The 17,694-nt window shown below is 49.1% G+C and overlaps 1 protein-coding gene across 4 annotated transcripts in view; it reads left to right on the top strand.

Moving 5' to 3' along the window:
- Window positions 1–17,694, top strand: part of GAK (cyclin G associated kinase) — a 1,908,861-nt gene that overhangs the window by 1,542,041 nt on the left and 349,126 nt on the right. For all 4 annotated transcript variants that reach the window (XM_086961822.1, XM_086961820.1, XM_086961821.1 and 1 more), the window contains exon 22: window positions 6,286–6,456. In XM_086961822.1, coding sequence (XP_086817948.1) covers window positions 6,286–6,456 — 171 coding nt within the window. The remainder of the gene's footprint in view (window positions 1–6,285; window positions 6,457–17,694) is intronic.

The following is a 17,694-nucleotide window of genomic DNA, read 5'->3' as shown; positions in this document are numbered from 1 at the left end:
AGTGTGTTCTTCAGGACCTGGTAATTGTTAGCATCCTCGACTCTAGTAGTGAGGAGCTTATCTCTACCTTTATCTTCAAAGGAGAGCCACAAGATAGCCGCCCACTGACTCTGGGGGACGCATTGTACAGTGCAGGCCCGCTCCAAAGCAGTAATCCATTTGTGGATGTCGTCCCCTTGCTTAAAGGGGGGCACTATCTTACTCAGGTGCCTAGTGTCTAAACTCCTGTTTTCCCGTGGGGGAATGCTGCCACCAGTGGGGTTTGCCCCACTCAATTCTTGCTCTCTAGCAAAGGCGAGTCTTTCTTTGGCTAGGGCAAGTTCTTCCCTTTCGATCCGCAGATTGACTTCCCGCTCCTTCGCTTCGTACACTCTCCTCTGAGGGGATGTCATCCCTCTTCGAGAAGAGCCTCGAGAGCCATTGGTTCGAACGGATCTATTAGAGCCTCTCGACAGAGACCTAACTCGTCCATTCCCAATGTTAAGCTGGCCTGAGAGGGGCCCCAGGGGTCTCCTAGTACCATTCTCGTGCCGGCTTAAGTTGTCCCTAGTTAGCTGGCTAACCACTACTGGACCTTTGTCTGCCTCGTCCCCAGATGTCTCTGGCTCCTCGTCCTCCTCTTCACCTTCTGCGGAGAGATGGATAAGGTCAGGGTCACCTCGGGTTCCCTCGAGGGGGGGCATGTTCCCTTCTGGATGAGAAGGGTCGGTGTTACCCGCCCTCCTAGCATCATAAGTCTCCAAGAGACCAATCAGAAACGGAATGGTAGGGTTTGCACCCTGTTTTAGCTTCCGAGATGTACAGATTTGTCGCATCTCTTGGAAGCTAAGTGCAGCATATCTGGAGGTGACCTGTGGAAGGTCGACTGACACAAGGGGAGACTCAGAGTTTCCTCCTTGTCTGACATGCTGCTTCCAGTGTGGTGTAAGTGATGCACCTACCTACACTATATGTTTACCTACTGATCCCTTGCTAAGAGTTGTAGCCAAGGTGTGCTAAGCCTTGAGGAGCTACAACAGCTGGTTCAGTAGAACTCAGAGTATTCTAAGCTAAGTTATATGTACCTGGAGTACTTATGCGATCTTTCACAAGATATTCTTAGGATATGCGTGGTAGAACAACAGCAAGCTCAAATCCCAACCGCTGTTCACCAATGTGAGAAGTTGGCCCGATATGCAGTGGTCACTATTCTAGTGATCACTATGCATCAGTCCAAACGACCCTTATGGTGATTGGTTGTAAGTCAACCTTAGACCAGCTATCCTAGTAGCGTGGATACGAGCAGTCTTCGGGCTAAACTCTAGAGGGCGTGTTAAGCCAGCTGTTATACCATCACATACCCCTTGAACACCAAGTGAAAGGACACCACACAAGTGTTATGAAAATAAACAGTATATTTATTAGAATCACAACAGCCCTGGACTCTTTATGAGGACAGGGTACTAAGTACAGAACAAAACTCTGAGGAAAATACTTCAAGTGCACAATCAATACAAGTGCCCGAGGGCACGGAAAGTTAAGTGGTCTCGGGCGGACCCGATAAGGCAAGTCGGAAGCGATAGGGACTCGGGACCCTTAAGTAAGGAGGCTATGCGGGCACCGAAATGCCGAAGTTACCTAGCCCCAAGGGCTGCGGCTGCACAAGTCTTACAGGCGTCGGGAGTCTTCGCTGACGAGCCAGGAGCCGGAGGGAAGGAGTTGCTGGCCGGCGACCAGTGGGAATAGTTCGTAGAGATCCAAGCCTGGATCAGAGATGGATGACACCTGAAAGCAGAGGGGACCAAGTTCGTACTACTAGCCAGTAGTCAGAGGGTACCAGGAGGGCACCGGATGATCGTCACCTCGACTAGGTGAGTGGGCGACGCTAGGCTCTGCAGTCTCACGGACCTGGAGGCGTTGTCGGCGACCAGGATGGAGGTGCGAGCTGTCCCACGAAGGTTGATGCTGTCGGCGTCGCTGGGCCCAGGATTGGGGCAACAAGCCTTGGCAAATTTCAGGGCCACATGGTGGGCCTAAAATGGCGTCTTGAGTGGACCAGGAGGGTCCGGGGTGCTCCTCTCTCAGAAGGGAGCAAAGGCCAGTCTGGAGCCACCAGACTAGCAACGTTGGTTGTCGGATGTCGTCAAGAAGGTCACAAGCCAGCGGCTAGTAACCAGACAACATGCTGAGCGGCAGAAGCAGAAGGGCCCCACGCAGATCGTGGAGATGCTGGGAGGCTGCACTTCGGTGCTGGAGCTGCTCAGGGTCGGGGCTTCTCGGACCCCAGAGCACTCACCAGAGGATTCCTTCGGTGGTCGTGCTGGTTAAGAAATCGTGCAGGTTTTGATAATGGCCGGTCCCTCGAGGTCTCGTCGCACCCACGGATCTCAGCTGAGCTGACGATGTGGGTAGAGGTCAGAGGTGCCAGGGAAGCCGGTTCTCGTCGAGCTGGGCAGTCGGATTCCTGAGGAAGGACTTGCAGCAAACCGCAGAGTTCTTGGATGGTGCCTGCGGACGCAGGGTGACTGCTCCTTAGCCACAAGGGAGAAATCTTAAGAAGAGTCTCGAAGTCCTTCCGTAGAAAGTATTCTTGAGTCAAAGATGATATCATTTGGAAGGGTCCCCGCTCCTGCCTTTATCCTAAAGAAAGGGGTGGGTACATGACTAGGTCCTGCCCTAGGGGTGGGACCAGGAAGGGGGGTAGTTACACCCCTCTCCCCTGCCGGACTTTCCCCAGGTCAGGGGCTGCGCGCCCCTGGAACTGGTTCTAACCGGCAGATGCGTAGTGAGCACCGGGGTGCCACTCCGCAGTCACCTTCTTGTAAAGCCCTGCCTACCCAGGATACACAAAACCCTGTCTGGGATGGTGCGAGCACCGCCCCGGACAGGAAACCCTTTGTCCAAGCTCTCCTCGCTGGAAGGACTCCCAGCAGCAGGAGGTCAGACTTGTGTCTGTGGTGGCAGCATCCATTTTGTGGAGCTGAGGCTTCAGTTAACTTTAACCGGGGTTCACAGTTACGTACATGTCGTGTCCCTCTAGAAGGGCGGAATGCTAACCTCGTCGCCAGCATTGGTGAGGGGTCAGCATCCCGATTCGTATGACACCTTACTCGACATGTTTTGATAAAGCGATACCGAAGTTACTAGTATGGCACGCGTTATCATGGAACAGCCATTGGGTCTTGGTTCCGCAACCTGCAACCGGGCTCGGCTCGTGCCAGAGCCCAATTCACACGATTCCACGCACTCTGCCTTCAGGATTGTCAAGGCCTGCCATAGGAGTGACTGTTAGGAACTCGGGTGTCCATTTTAGGGTTAGATATAGGGATACTATACTTAAAGCAACGGGCGAGTACGCCATGTTGCCCCAGCTGTCGCGCAGCCAGTTGTGTCAGATTTAGATGGCCATCCAGGGGTGGCATAATACATGCTTCAGCCCCTGGTAGGCCCTGGGTACACCGATGCCCTGAGTTACAGGGTCTGACAAGGTGGCCCAGTTCCAATTGGGTAATGCACCTAAGGTACACATGTCAATTTAGCGAGAGAACAGCTAGGCTGTGGGTCTGATTGGCAGGCCCACAGCCCGAGAAAGTCGTAAACCAGTGAAACAAAAGCAAAAAGTCCGGGTGATCATAGGATTGCAGACTCTACTCTCCTACACGCACTAAAGACTTCCAGGTGGTAGATCAACTCTTCGTGGGTTATGTGGGCACCAAGAAAGGTCGGGCCGTACACACACATACCATTTCTCGATGGGTTGTCCTATGCATCAAGATCTGCTATTCTTTGGCAAAAAGGGAACCTCCAGTAGGACTGCGCACCCACTCTACTAGCGCGACGGCAGCCACTACTGCATTGGGACGTGGAGCTCCGCTGGATGACATCTGCCAGGCAGCCACGTGGGAATCCCTGCATACGTTCACAAAACATTACTGCCTTGACAGCCAAGTCCGGAGAGATGGCTTATTCGGACGTTCTGTTCTTCAGGACTTCCTGGTGTGAACTTAGTTCGCAGACCCACCCCAGTGTTTGGCATTGGTTGGGTATCTATTCTAAGGTAAGGAATCTATAACTAATATCTCTTTCAGATGAACACGTTACTTCCCTTTGGTAACAATGTATCTGTAAGAGACATTTGTAGTTGTAGGTTCCTTACGGCCCAGCCCATTCTCCCCATTCTGCGAACTGACTTCTTAGGGATAGGGACTCCGTTACAGGGCCCTAGCTATGTGCACCAGTGGTCAGTGAATTGCATGGCTCTGCACCTTTGGCGTGGAAAATAGTGTTAGAACTGACGTCAGCGCATAGGGATGGTGTCTATATAGAGACCTCGACGTCATTCTGGCGACCATGACTCCGACGACGGATGCGGAGTCGACTGCCGCCACCGACCGACGCGCAAGGGGACTGCTACCAAAAAAATTCTCTGGATGCAGTCTGAGGCCTGGGGGTAAGTCTAAGGTAAGGAATCTATAAATACAGATGTCTCTTTCAGATACATCGTTATGGAAGGTAAGTAACTTTTTCTGTAATGTGAAAGTCTGCTTCACCGCACTAGAATGCATCAGTCACTCATGTTTTTAGAGCCTTGACACCACCTGAGTGCTGCGAGGGAGAAGCTGGGTGAGTAGACTTATTGCAAGCATCCTCCCTTCACATTTTGTATGTTTAATGTACTGCCCTAAGTGGCATGCGTATGCCCAGACATGAGTCCCATGCTCATTGCGTCACTGAAGCCAAGTTATACCCTGCTGATAAACCCATAACTAGGGCAAAACTTGTCCTGGGTTGCTTGTTTTCTGGTTCAGGGAGGACCTGGCTTGGCAGTTCGGACTGGACTGTTCACATGAGGAGCAGGATCAAAACTGATTTGTATATGGCTGGGTCCAAACTGAGGTTGCATAATGAGCAAAAGCACGATGAGTTGGGGTGATTGCCAGTGGTTATAGAAATTGCAAATATTCATCCAACCACCTTTTGTGTGTTACCTGTATAGTATGCTGATCCATACACATTTGGGTCATTATTTTCAGGCGGTTTTCTATTGGAAGAAAATTTGCAGTGTTTAATGTTACTTACCTCTTCAATCTACACCCATAAGGGACCTGAAATGCAGATGGTGTGTTGATGTCAGACTGGTCCACCTTGTATGAGTCTCTCTAAGTCCCCCTATTCATACATGTGTTTCCAATTGAAAAACATGATCTATGCAGTTATGGGAGTTGGGAAGGTTCAGGTCTCGTGTAAAGTGCAAATGACAAGCTATATTTGGTGGATGTATGTCAGAGAGAATCCACTTGGCAGGGGCCTAGTTCTTTCTACTTAAAAAAGCATTCCATGGTGTCCTTGTGATATTTCCAGGTCTCTTGAGGGTAGCAGAACAAGCCTACACCCCGCCCCCCCCCCCCCCCCCCCCCTTCGCCCTGGATGTCAGTGAGCTGAAAGGTGTGTGATGGTTGGTGGTAGACATAACCAGAGCTGCTTGGGTAGGAGCATATACTTAGTTGCTCAGCAAAATATGTTTGGTGACCTGCTGCCACAGTTATAGAAGAGGAATCCTTTTTCACTGGGTCACAGTTGGAAAGGGTAAAAATAATTCCTTTAATAAAAAGGCTAACCCTCCTGGTTAATGACAGAGGTTCCACGTGCTGGCCCCTGTAGCCTTTGCTTGGGTAAAATAAAATCTTAAGTCATGTGGACTCCCACCTCCCCTGGGGCTTATCACATGTAATTCTCTGATTTGCCTCCTCGGAAGAAGTGAAATGCATTTGTTGTGTGTAGTGGGAAGAGGAGTCATGTACCGTCCCATCTCCTTTTCATTTTGGCTTGGAAAACATAATCCTGCCAGGATCCCCAGGTAGAAAACCACCTGTTAGAGCTTATGTAGCAAAGGTAAAATAATCTGATTTCCATTGGTGTTTCTGTCATCCTTGTTGATATAGAGCATGCTGCATTACACCCGCTCGCTGTGGCATTCCTAACAAGTTTCTGATGTCTAGCGGGCTTCCACCTACCCGGGGGTTTCAGACTATTGGTCATTTTCTAATTCTCCTTCCTTGGAGAAATAGCAGGACTTTTGTAAATGAGAGAATCCCCGCTTTACAATTGTAACTTTAGTGTCCTGTGTTTCTGGGAAGCTAAATATCGCAACCTTGTTTTTCACCCATTAATTCCCCATCTGCCTTGCTCCAGTGGTTTGCAGACCTTTCTTATAACCTCTGTGGGGAACCGGGTCTATGCTAGCTTCACTAGGCTAATACCCTTAGCTTCAAATGTCTGACTAAAACGTGACCTTTTGCTCTTCAGCTGATCCTTTCTACCCGTTTGACATGTCTTCGGTCTCTGAAAACTATGCTCCCCCATGCCCTGATCTCTTTGGGGACTTTTTGAATCCTAACTCAACATCTACAGCATCGGCATTTCCTTCAACACAAAGTGCACCACCACCTTCTTCCTGCTCCAACTTCTTACACTTGGGTAAGTGACATTACAACTTAAGTATTATTTCTAGGTATTAACATGTTGTTATTGAAATATCTGTAATTGTTAAGTGGTGGCTCATAATAGGTGGAGAAGACATGCGATTTTTATCAGCTTTTTTGACTAAATCTAATTATTTTTATAATTTTATCTGGAGAACACTGTACTCTATGGTTCACAAAATTTCCTGGAATGTTTTCAGTAATTTATTGAAAAACTCCAGAACCCATAACCATCCTGGGCACTCTGGTCATGGCTTGACATGCAATTATGTAAATTAGTTTTTAATTTGCGGATACGTCTGTTTTGGGCCAGGAACACCACGTGGGAAGTGTTCATATGTCTGATTGGCTTAGTTCTTCACTATACAGTCCAGTACATGCAAATTGTGCAGTTTAAGAGCAGTCTCTATTAATTCTAATCCTTTTTTATCATTAAAATGTATTATCAATTAAAATAAACTTGTAACTTCTCCCACAGGACAATAACTTCATCTGTCCAACCCCAATCTCCCGTCATTTTCTAAGCAAATTAAATAAAGTGATTTAAGGCGTATGAAAAAGAGATACAGACCTATTTAAATAGTCTGGTTCTGCAGGATACTCAATTTTAAGTAAGATCATGAGGTTATTTACTGGAAACGTTGATAGAGATGTAGCTCCTTACAATTTCACAGAGACACACCATCAGAAACCTCCTCCTACAACCTAATATTTTGTGGCTAACTGAGTGCTAAGGTGCAACAATACAGTACTTCATCTTGCAACTCACTCATAATCAGGACCAGGAAATAGCAGACCAAACCACCAAGATCATTTCACTGAGTATTTACAGAATTATGCCAAGTTACATAAAATATTTATCAAACTACCTACATTGAAAAGTCCATAACTGAGTGAGGAATTGCAAGAAAGTACACAAACAGAATCAAACTAGATTAATCATTGTATTACTGAAGGCAGATTGTATGTAAAGATTGGTTCCTGTGATCTGGTTTCTTGTTTGCAAATTCCTACCTATTGACAAACAATTAAGACAGGATTTCAATGTGGTACCTTTTACAGGTGATCCTTCTCCTTTGAAGCTTACCAGCCACAACATTATGCACTCTGAGATCCTGCAAGTGGGTGACTAGCAGCCCTCTTCAAAGGGGCCCACTGTCCACTACCCAAGATTAAGTTAGTCCATATTTTGCTCTGGTTTTCTTCTTGCAGCAGGTTTAGTCCAATACCTACACCAACAAACAATGGAAATACCTTAAGAAATTAGGTTATTAATTGTACAGGATGTGAGTCCTGTGCAAGTGTTAGGTCTACAACTGTCTCCATACTGGGAACTAAGCACCCAATTGTAGCACTTGACTCTCAGGGTTGGGAAGCAGAGCAGTTAAAGACCACCTAAGGGGAGTTGGTTTGAGCTAGTAATCTACATTTTCTGGCACACAATAACACTCAAAAAAGTGATGGTCCACTCACTGCAGTGAGTAAATATACTACACACTCCACTAAATACTATACATTAAATTACAAATATATGCAGGTAGATGAAAATAACTTCAGATTCATTCCTCAATCACATTTGACTCTAACTCTCCTGAGGCTTGAGCTGGGAGATAGGTAGTTTTGTTCGTGAAACCGTGCATTTCTGTCATTTGATAGTCCCTGAACTGTCATTTTAATCTTGCCATTTTACATTGCGTTTTTGCACATTTCGCTGTTTTTTAAATAATATCTTAATATTGTGGTGTTTACTGTTTATTCTTTGTTCCTACCTGTATCTGTGCTCCTGAATCCCTCTAACGTTGCTAGGGAGGGCACCCTGACACTGCTGACTCGCGCTCGAGTCGTGCAGCGGCATTCATCTTGGGAGGACGGGGGGGCAGCAGGCTAGTCTTTCACCAGCCTTGGCTACATAGGCAGACGCTGGCGCGAGCACGCAGCAAACGTGCGCAGCGGGTGCACCGCTTGCATGCCGAAGGCGCGCCTAAGGCAAGCCCGTCTGCGTCCGTCCGCGCACTGACCGCGCACAGCGCCCAAAGTCTTGGCAATTCGGGACCAGGTGAGACCCTAGAATATACTTATTCCAGATCTGCTCAGTTGAATCTGAAGGGAGATTTTAAGAATGCTGATTGTATATGCCTCGCTTTTGATCTAGGGCTTGCAGTTTCCCGAGTGACCTGTCCTAACTCTAATACTGTTTTACCGGTTATGTGTCATCAGCCGATCAGGCCCAAGGAGGTTATAAGGAGAGGGGCAGCTAGGCCTGACAATAAAAGGTTTAAATGTATCCTGGTGAACGCAAGGTCCTTGGTTATACATAGCCTGGAATGGGCAAGGCTTATAGAAGATAATGATATAAAGATGGTATTTATTACTGAAACCTGGACAGATGAGGCGTCTGGCCCTGATTTGGTGATACAGTACAAAAGGGGGTTGTGAGAAGTTGGCCTGATATATAATGTTCACTATTCTAGTGAGCACTCTGTATCAGTCCAAACAACCCTTATGGTGATTGGTTGTAAGTCAACCTTAGACCAGCTATCCTAGTAGCGTGGATACGAGCAGTCTTCGGGCTAAACTCTAGAGGGCGTGGTAAGCCAGCTGTTATACCATCACATACCCCTTGAACACCAAGTGAAAGGACACCACACAAGTGTTATGAAAATAAACAGTATATTTATTAGAATCACAACAGCCCTGTACTCTTTATGAGGACAGGGTACTAAGCACAGAACAAAACTCTTAGGAAAATACTTCAAGTGCACAATCAATACAAGTGCCCGAGGGCACGGAAAGTTTAGTGGTCTCGGGCGGACCCGATAAGGCAAGTCGGAAGCGAGGGACTCGGGACCCTTAAGTAAGGAGGCTATGCGGGCACCGAAATGCCAGAGTTACCTAGCCACAAGGGCTGCGGCTGCACAAGTCTTACAGGCGTCGGGGGTCTTCGCTGACGAGCCAGGAGCCGAAAGGAAGGAGTTGCTGGCCGGCGACCAGTGAAGAATAGTTCGTAGAGATCCAAGCCTGGATCAGAGATCGTTGATACCTGAAAGCAGAGGGGACCAAGTTCGTACTACTAGCCAGTAGTCAGAGGGTACCAGGAGGGCACTGGATGGCCGTCACCTCGACTAGGTGAGTGGGCGACGCTAGGCTCTGCAGTCTCACGGACCAGGAGGCGTTGTCGGCGACCAGGATGGAGGTGCGAGCTGTCCCACGAAGGTTGATGCTGTCGGCGTCGCTGGGCCCAGGATTGGGGCAACAAGCCTTGGCAGATTTCAGGGCCACGTGGTGAGCCTAAAATGGCGTCTTGAGTGGACCAGGAGGTTCTGGGGTGCTCCTCTCGTAAAAGGGAGCAAAGGCCGGTCTGGAGCAACCAGACCAGCAGCGTTGGTTGTCGGGTGTCGTCAAGAAGGTCACAAGCCAGCGGCTAGTAACCAGACAACGTGAAGAGCGGCAAAAGCAGAAGGGCCCCACGCAGTTCGTGGAGATGCTGGGAGACTGCACTTCGATGCTGGAGCGGCTCAGGGTCGGGGCTTCTCGGACCCCAGAGCACTCACCAGAGGATTCCTGCGGTGATCGTGCTGGTTTAAGAAAGCGTGCAGGTTTTGATGATGGCCGGTCCCTCGAGGTCTCGTTGCACCCACGGATCTCAGCTGAGCTGACGATGTGGGTAGAGGTCAGAGGTGCCAGGGAAGCCGGTTCTCGTCGAGCTGGGTCGTCGGATTCCTGAGGAAGGACTTGCAGCAAACCGCAGAGTTCTTAGATGATCCCTGCGGGTGCAGGGTGACTACTCCTTAGCCACAGGGGAGAAATCTTGAGAAGAGTCTCGAAGGTCCTTTCATAGAAAGTAGTTCTTGATTCAAAGATGATCTAATTTGGAAGGGTCCCCGCTCCGGCCTTTATCCTAAAGAAAGGGGCGGGTACATGACTAGGTCCTGCCCTAGGGGTGGGACCAGGAAGGGGGGTAGTTACACCCCTCTCCTCTGCCGGACTTTCCCCAGGTCAGGGGCTGCGCGCCCCTGGAACTGGTTCTAGCCGGCAGATGCGTAGTGAGCACCGGGGTGCCACTCCGCAGTCACCTTCTTGCAAAGCCCTACCTACCCAGAATACACAAAACCCTGTCTGGGACGGTGCGAACACCCCCCCTGACAGGAAACCCTTTGTCCAAGCTCTCCTCGCTGGAAGGACTCCCAGCAGCAGGAGGTCAGACTCGTGTCTGTGGTGGCAGCGTCCATTTTGTGGAGCTGAGGCTTCAGTTAACTTTAACCGGGGTTCACAGTTACGTACATGTCGTGTCTCTCTAGAAGGGCGGAATGCTAACCTCGTCGCCAGAATTGGTGAGGGGGCAGCATCCCGATTCGTATGACACCTTACTCGACATGTCTTGATAACGCTATACCGATATGATACGCGTTATCATGGAACAGCCATTGGGTCTTGGTTCCGCAAGCTGCAACCGGGCTCGGCTCGTGCCAGAGCCCAATTCACACGGTTCCATGCACTCTGCCTTCAGGATTGTCAAGGCCTGCCATAGGAGTGACTGATAGGAACTCGGGTGTCCATTTTAAGGTTAGATATAGGGATATACCTACAGCAACGGGCGAGTACGCCACGTTGCCCCAGCTGTCGTGCAGCCAGTTGTGTCAGGTTTAGATGGCCAGCCAGGGGTGGCATAATACATGCTTCAGCCCCTGGTAGGCCCTGGGTACACCGATGCCCTGAGTTACAGGGTCTGACAGGGTGGCCTAGTTCCAATTGGGTAATGCACCTAAGGTACACACATCAATTTAGCGAGAGAACAGCTAGGCTGTTGGTCTGATTGGCAGGCCCACAGCCCGAGAAAGTCGTAAACCAGTGAAACAAAAGCAAAAAGTCCGGATGATCATAGGATTGCAGACCCTACTCTCCTACAGGGGTGGTGATGGACGGAGCATCTGAACAAATCAAACACTCACACCCAGTCAACAGATCTGGGTTTAATCCATCACCGTTCTTTAGCCACTCTGCCATCCCAGTTCAGACATGGCCATATGCAAATCAGCCTGACCCTGTGCCTCATGGGAACAGTTAGTCAAAAAGGGAGATCCCTGGAGTCGAATAGTCGACTAGTAACTACTGGCTTTTCCTATTTAGGGAGAAAAGGTCACAAACTACAGTAGGTGTTAAACTAACACAAAAATAGGTTTTCCACACTGAGATAGAATCGTTTACAGTCTATATTTATTAAAATCACAATCAATTAAACAATAAAAAACAGAGTAAATTCATATACTTTTTGCAACACAATTTAAAATCCAAGTGAAAAGATACTTTGGAGGGTTAAAAATAAACATGAATATTCAACAGTATTACACCAACACAATATAACGATACACGATAAGTAAAGACACGATCAAAGCATGTTCACGGTAAATGGACAACAAACAACATATAATCACAAAAACCCCTAAATTTCTATGTGGCCAACCAAATATCTATGCCACTGTCATTTACCCGATCCAATGGCCTAAATCCGTTTTGTTGTTATAAGACTTTAGTGGAGGAGTGAAATGCCCATCTAAAGTTTTATGCGGCCCTTATTGGATTCTATTACAAAAAGACAAACAGTGCGTAGACGCGTTTCGGTGCTGTACTCTGGATTTGGTTGCACCTTCCTCAGGACTTCTTATTTTCTGGGGTTTCGGGCAATGGATGGTTACACCATATCTGTGGATATATATGGAAAGATGTGCAAAATCAATTACCGTGTAAGATAGCTGTCCTCTCCTCCTCTTTAGAGGGTGGGTGTTTAGCTTATGGCTTTCCCACCATGTATTTCAATGCCATTCTTATCACCCACTCTCAATTATCTGGCGTTTGTGTATTTATTCAAGACATACCCCATTTGGTAATAATATCTTCACCAGTACAAGTAACTCAGTATTTTAACTGTTATCCGCTGCTATTACACCGGGGCATTTATACATTTGTTCAAAAAGTACCCATGTGCTCTTGTTATTTTCACCAGTATATACATTAGCTCAGTTTTCTCTATGTTGCCCACTACTCAAATTTATGGACAATCCCATCGGCTTGAAGCTGTAATGCCACACCTTAATCCCTCCGAGTCTTTATTTCAATGTGGAAGACCATTTAATTCACGGGGGACCAGGGTACCTGCGGGGGATGAAGAAATATGGATTCTCACCTTTTAAATCATGTGGGGGGCGTTTCAGGATGTGCTCAGCTGTAAATTTCAATTAGCTGCTGTGAATAATGTGGTATTCTGTCAAAAAACCACAGACTTATGTTAGGGATGAGTTGGAGTACACTGTACCCTGACTACTGAACGGGTCTCTGGGTTTATATAATTACCTCTCCCCTATGATAGGAGCTCCTTGTCTTGGGTTTCCTTGCTTTGGGCTTGACAGGCGTATATTCAAGTCTCGTGCATCTATGGTAGGTATTCTGTCAAATGACCACATATTTATATTATGGATAAGTTTGAATATCCTATTCCCTGATTCCTAAACGGGTCTTTGGGGTCATATAATTACCTCTCTCCTAAGATAGGAGCTCCTTGTCTTGGGTTTCCTTGCTTTGAGCTTGTCAGGCGTTTGTTCAAGTCTCGTGCATCTATGGTATAATACATATTTTCACTTTACTATGTCTTGAGGCACCTTGGTCTAGTCTAGTACCATATTGGTAGAGTTGTCTTACCTGGTAAAATTTTAAAACGTTCTTAGAACGGGCATACAAATTCTGTAGTCTTCTCCAGAACTGGATATGTTCTGCAGAATGGAAACAAGTGTGAAATAGTCATGTGTTTCTTGTATTTTAAATATTGGAAGCATAGTCTGCTCTTTCCTATGTTCTTACTTTGTAGGTGACTAGGAGATTAAAATAACACCTCTATATCTTTATACTCTCTTATGTTTAATGCTATTGTGTGCCCTCAATCTTCATTTATACCTATGGTATACAATTTCCTATTGGTTGCCCCTGTTGTCTAGTGTCAGGAGGAGCCACATTATTATACTAGTAACTAGCTTGCCCCATGCCACTCAGTTTAGAGTCTGATTCAGGGTATCTACTAGGGATCTAAAATGAATTAGAACATATTCTTATTGTCTATTCTATGTTACAAGAAGGTATAGGGCTACTGTTGTCACATGTTTAAATTACCTTCAGGACATAATCCCCTGTTATTTACAAATCGCATTAGAGTAAGATCCCCTCCTCGAAGGGCATCGACTGCACTTACCAGATTAGCGCTACGTCTGTGCTTCTGCCTCGTTCGTCCCCTCGATGTAATGTGTGGTGTTTGGTGTGTGCATTTATACCTCACTCTGATTACTTAAGTGATAGCACCTGGCTGTGGTCGCGCTAGTCTCGTGTTTCCGAAGCCGCTGTACGAGTGGGCGCCATCTTTAAACGGGGTTAGATGCCTCGCTACGTATCGTAAGATTAGCCTGCATTATAGTTACTCGTGTCTCCACTTTATGCTAGATGTATTCCTACCTGTCTGCTTACTAAACCAAAAAATATAAGATGTGAGCCGCCATCTCATAAGTGTAATGCCCGGTCTCGTCTAACCCGCATAGGGTGGCGTTTTGTGAGTACAAAAGTCGTGCTTCTCACAGAAACGTCCCGTATGGGTTTCCGATTCCCAGTGTGTTGTAAAAACGGCTAGAATAGTATTATCGTCGTGTACCTGGGTGATGCTGGTTACATACTCAGTGTTATTGTTTGGACCAATGGGCCGCCCTGCTATGTCCCCTCGCTACGGGCGCCATATTGGACTAGTGTGTCCTATGTATTTTATTTGCCCACTTTCAGACTGATTAGGGAGTTAGTCAGTTGCACTCTCCCTCTGTATGATACATTTGTTCCAAGTCACCCATATATTTATATTTAAGGGAGAACCTCACGGGAACAGTCCAGCCCGAACTGCCAAGCCATGCCTTCCCTGGACCGGAAACAAGCTTCCTAGGACCGGTTTCTGGCATTACAGCCGTCTTCATCCAGGCTTGCTTGAATCCAGTGGCAAAGTGAGCAAGGGACTCACGTCTGAGCATGCCCTGCCAACTTATGGCGAACAAAGCGGTACAAAAGGGGGTGGTGATGGACGGAGCATCTGAACCAATCAAACACTCACACCCAGTCAACAGATCTGGGTTTAATCCATCACCGATCTTTAGCCCACTCTGCCAGCCCAGTTCAGACATCGCCATATGCCACCCCCTTTTGTACCACTTTGTTCGCTATAAGTTGGCAGGGTATGCTCAGACGTGAGTCCCTTGCTCACTTTGCCACTGGAATCAAGCAAGCCTGACTGAAGACGGCTGTAATGCCAGAAACCGGTCCTAGGAAGCTTGTTTCCGGTCCAGGGAAGGCATGGCTTGGCAGTTCGGATTGGTTCAGATGCTCCGTCCATCACCACCACCTTTTGTGGGCTAAAGAACGGTGATGGATTAAACCCAGATCTGTTGACTGGGTGTGAGTGTTTGATTGGTTCAGATACTCCGTCCATCACCAGCCCCTTTTGTACTGATTTGGTGATAGCTACTCCTCCAGGCTTCCTTTTCCAGGTATTAAACAGGCCAGATAGAAAGGGGGGTGGGTGCGCAATGATTTACCATAACTCTATCCAAGCAACATTCAGGCCCGTATTATTAACAGCCTGTGAAGCCCTGTCTTTCAATTTTAGCCTTACTGATCATCATTCTTTCAAAGGCACGCTTCTGTATAGGCCACTAGGGGCAAGATATTCGTTTACATTTCCTCTGGGGAACATGCAGGAAGATGACCTTTGCCCCAACGCTTATACCATCTTAGGAGATTTTAACTTATATTTAGAACTCCCAAATGATCCTGACACATCTATGTTGATGGATATGATGGGCAGCGCTGATCTTAAACAACTTGTCAAAGGGCCAACTCTTGTAGCGGGACGTACCTTGGATGGTATATTTTCAAACCAGCCAGGCTTGGCGTGTCTAGGCTTACTACCTATTGTGTGGTCCGACCACGTAGCGGTTCTGTTTGAGCTAAGTGTGGAGGTCCAATATATAAGGAAAAGCCAGCATAAAGGCCTGATAGAGACCAGAGCCTGGAATAGAGTTGGTGCAACTGCTTTTCAGGAGCTTTTAACCTCTACGGCAGGGCATGTAGCTGGTGGGGCAGAGGAGGCTTCTGCCTCCTATACCAAATGGCTGCAGGCGTGTGATGAATTAGCTCCGCTTAAAACTATTTCCACAAAAAGATTGCATCCCTCGGCTCCGTGGTATACAGAGGAGATAAAGACTCTTAAATGTAATTTTAAACACCTAGAACCCAATTGGAGGAAAGGCTATAAGGCTGCAGAGAAAAAATTGTATCTGAAAGAGACACGTTAGTGATAGATTCCTTACCTTAGATTCCTTACCTTAGAATATCCCCAGGCGTCAGACTGGATCCGGAAAGTTTTGCGTAGCAGTACCCTTGCGCGTCGGTAGGCGTCGTCTGCGGCTCCGCGACCGTCGTCGGCGTCGTGGGTGCCGTGATGACATCGTCGGAGTACTTAGACGCCGCCTCCGCGTGCTGACGTCAGTTCTTCTTTTTTCCGTGCCAGCCAGCGCAGATCTGGAAAGAGCAGTTCCCTAGTCACTTTTTGACTAAACTTTTGTGATCTTTTGATCCATTCGAAGTCTTTACGACTCCGACGGTGCCGTTAGGGATGCCCGGATTCAAGCATTGCGACGAGTGCGACCGTACCATGTCGGTCACGGATCCCCACCGCCTGTGCCTGATGTGTTTGGGCGTCGACCATGACGACGAGGCCTGCTCCGACTGTCGGGCCCTTTCGAGGAAGGCCAGGCGGGAGCGGTTCCGCAGGCGACTCGAAATCCGCCAGTCGGCCCCGCGCAATGTGAGGTCCCGGTCCCACGGGAGGTCGAGGGACAGGTCGCGGGGATGGAGCCGTTACAGCTCCAGGAGTCGGCGCCACTCCTCCGGGTCCAAGTCGTCAGGTAAGAAGCATAAGAAGTCGAAGAGACATCATCGCTCTTCTGGCTCCCCCTGACGCTCGCGCAATGCGGCCGGGGGTTCGGATGACAACGCCCACTCAGCTCCTCGGGAGTCGCGGGCGCCACGTTCGGCCCCATACCCCCCGGTCCCTGGGCTTAATGCGACGCCGGAGGAGATCGAGCGTTTCCTCAAGGCCATGAGGTCCCTTTCTCCTCCGACGGGTTCCGCGGCGACTTTGGGCCCAGTGAACCCGTCTGGGGGCCCTATTGGGTCGGGGGCTACGACCCCGACGCCGTCGGGTGCTTCGGCCTCGACGCCGCCGGCGCCTTCGGGCCCGGCGCCGCAGGGCCCCACGATCCCGACACCGCCGGTGCCCTCGGGTCCGGCGCCGCAGGGTACAGCGGCCCCGGCGTCGTCGGCGCCTTCGGGCCCGGCGCCACAGGGCGCCGCTGGACCCTCCTCGGGCGATGGATCGTCACCGGTGGACCTTACGACCCCCCCGGCGTCGGTCCGTGTGGTGTCCCTTCCGGCGTCGTCCTCGGGCGGCGCCGTCCCCGATGCCTCCTCTCAATCGGTTCCGACGTCGGGACGACGCCTATCGGCGCCGCTCTCGACGCCGTTCGGAGATTTTCATTTCTATGAACCGTCCTCATTCACTTATGACCATGAATCTCAGGAGATGGGGGAAGAGCAGAATTGGGAGGGGTTCTGAGGACCCTCTGACAAGGAATGGTCAGTCTAACATGGACTGGACAGGAGACCTTGGGGAGGCCAGTGGCCTGGACACCTCTCCAGACACTGGATTCGTCTCTCCTCCTACCGTGGCTTCGGAGGAGGGTGCTACTTATAGTGTGGTGTTGATGAGGGCTGCTAAGGCCTTGGGCCTTGAGCTCCCCGTCGCGGTCGTGAGGACTAACCTCCTCACTGAGGTCCTTAAGCCGCAGTCATGCTCCATGGAGCCTCTGCTGCCATTTAATGAAGCCTTGACGGACGTTCTTTTGGGCACTTGGTCCAGGCCCGCTACAGGTTCGCCTGTAGATAGGAACGTGGCCAGACGCCACCGCCCGGCCCCGGGCGACCCATGTTTCCTGTCCACCCACCCCACCCCGAGAGTCTGGTTATCCAGGCCTCTAACTCCCAGACCGCCTTCCCGACGGCTCCGCCGGACAGGGAGTCCAAGAGGTACGAGGCCTATGACAAGAAGGAATTCTCGTCCCTTAGCTTGGGACTGCGGTCTTCCAACACCGCATGC

Source organism: Lissotriton vulgaris, chromosome 3_1, assembly GCF_964263255.1.
Source record: "Lissotriton vulgaris chromosome 3_1, aLisVul1.2, whole genome shotgun sequence".
NCBI lineage: Eukaryota > Metazoa > Chordata > Amphibia > Caudata > Salamandridae > Lissotriton > Lissotriton vulgaris.
This window is presented reverse-complemented; position numbering and strand designations above follow the sequence as displayed.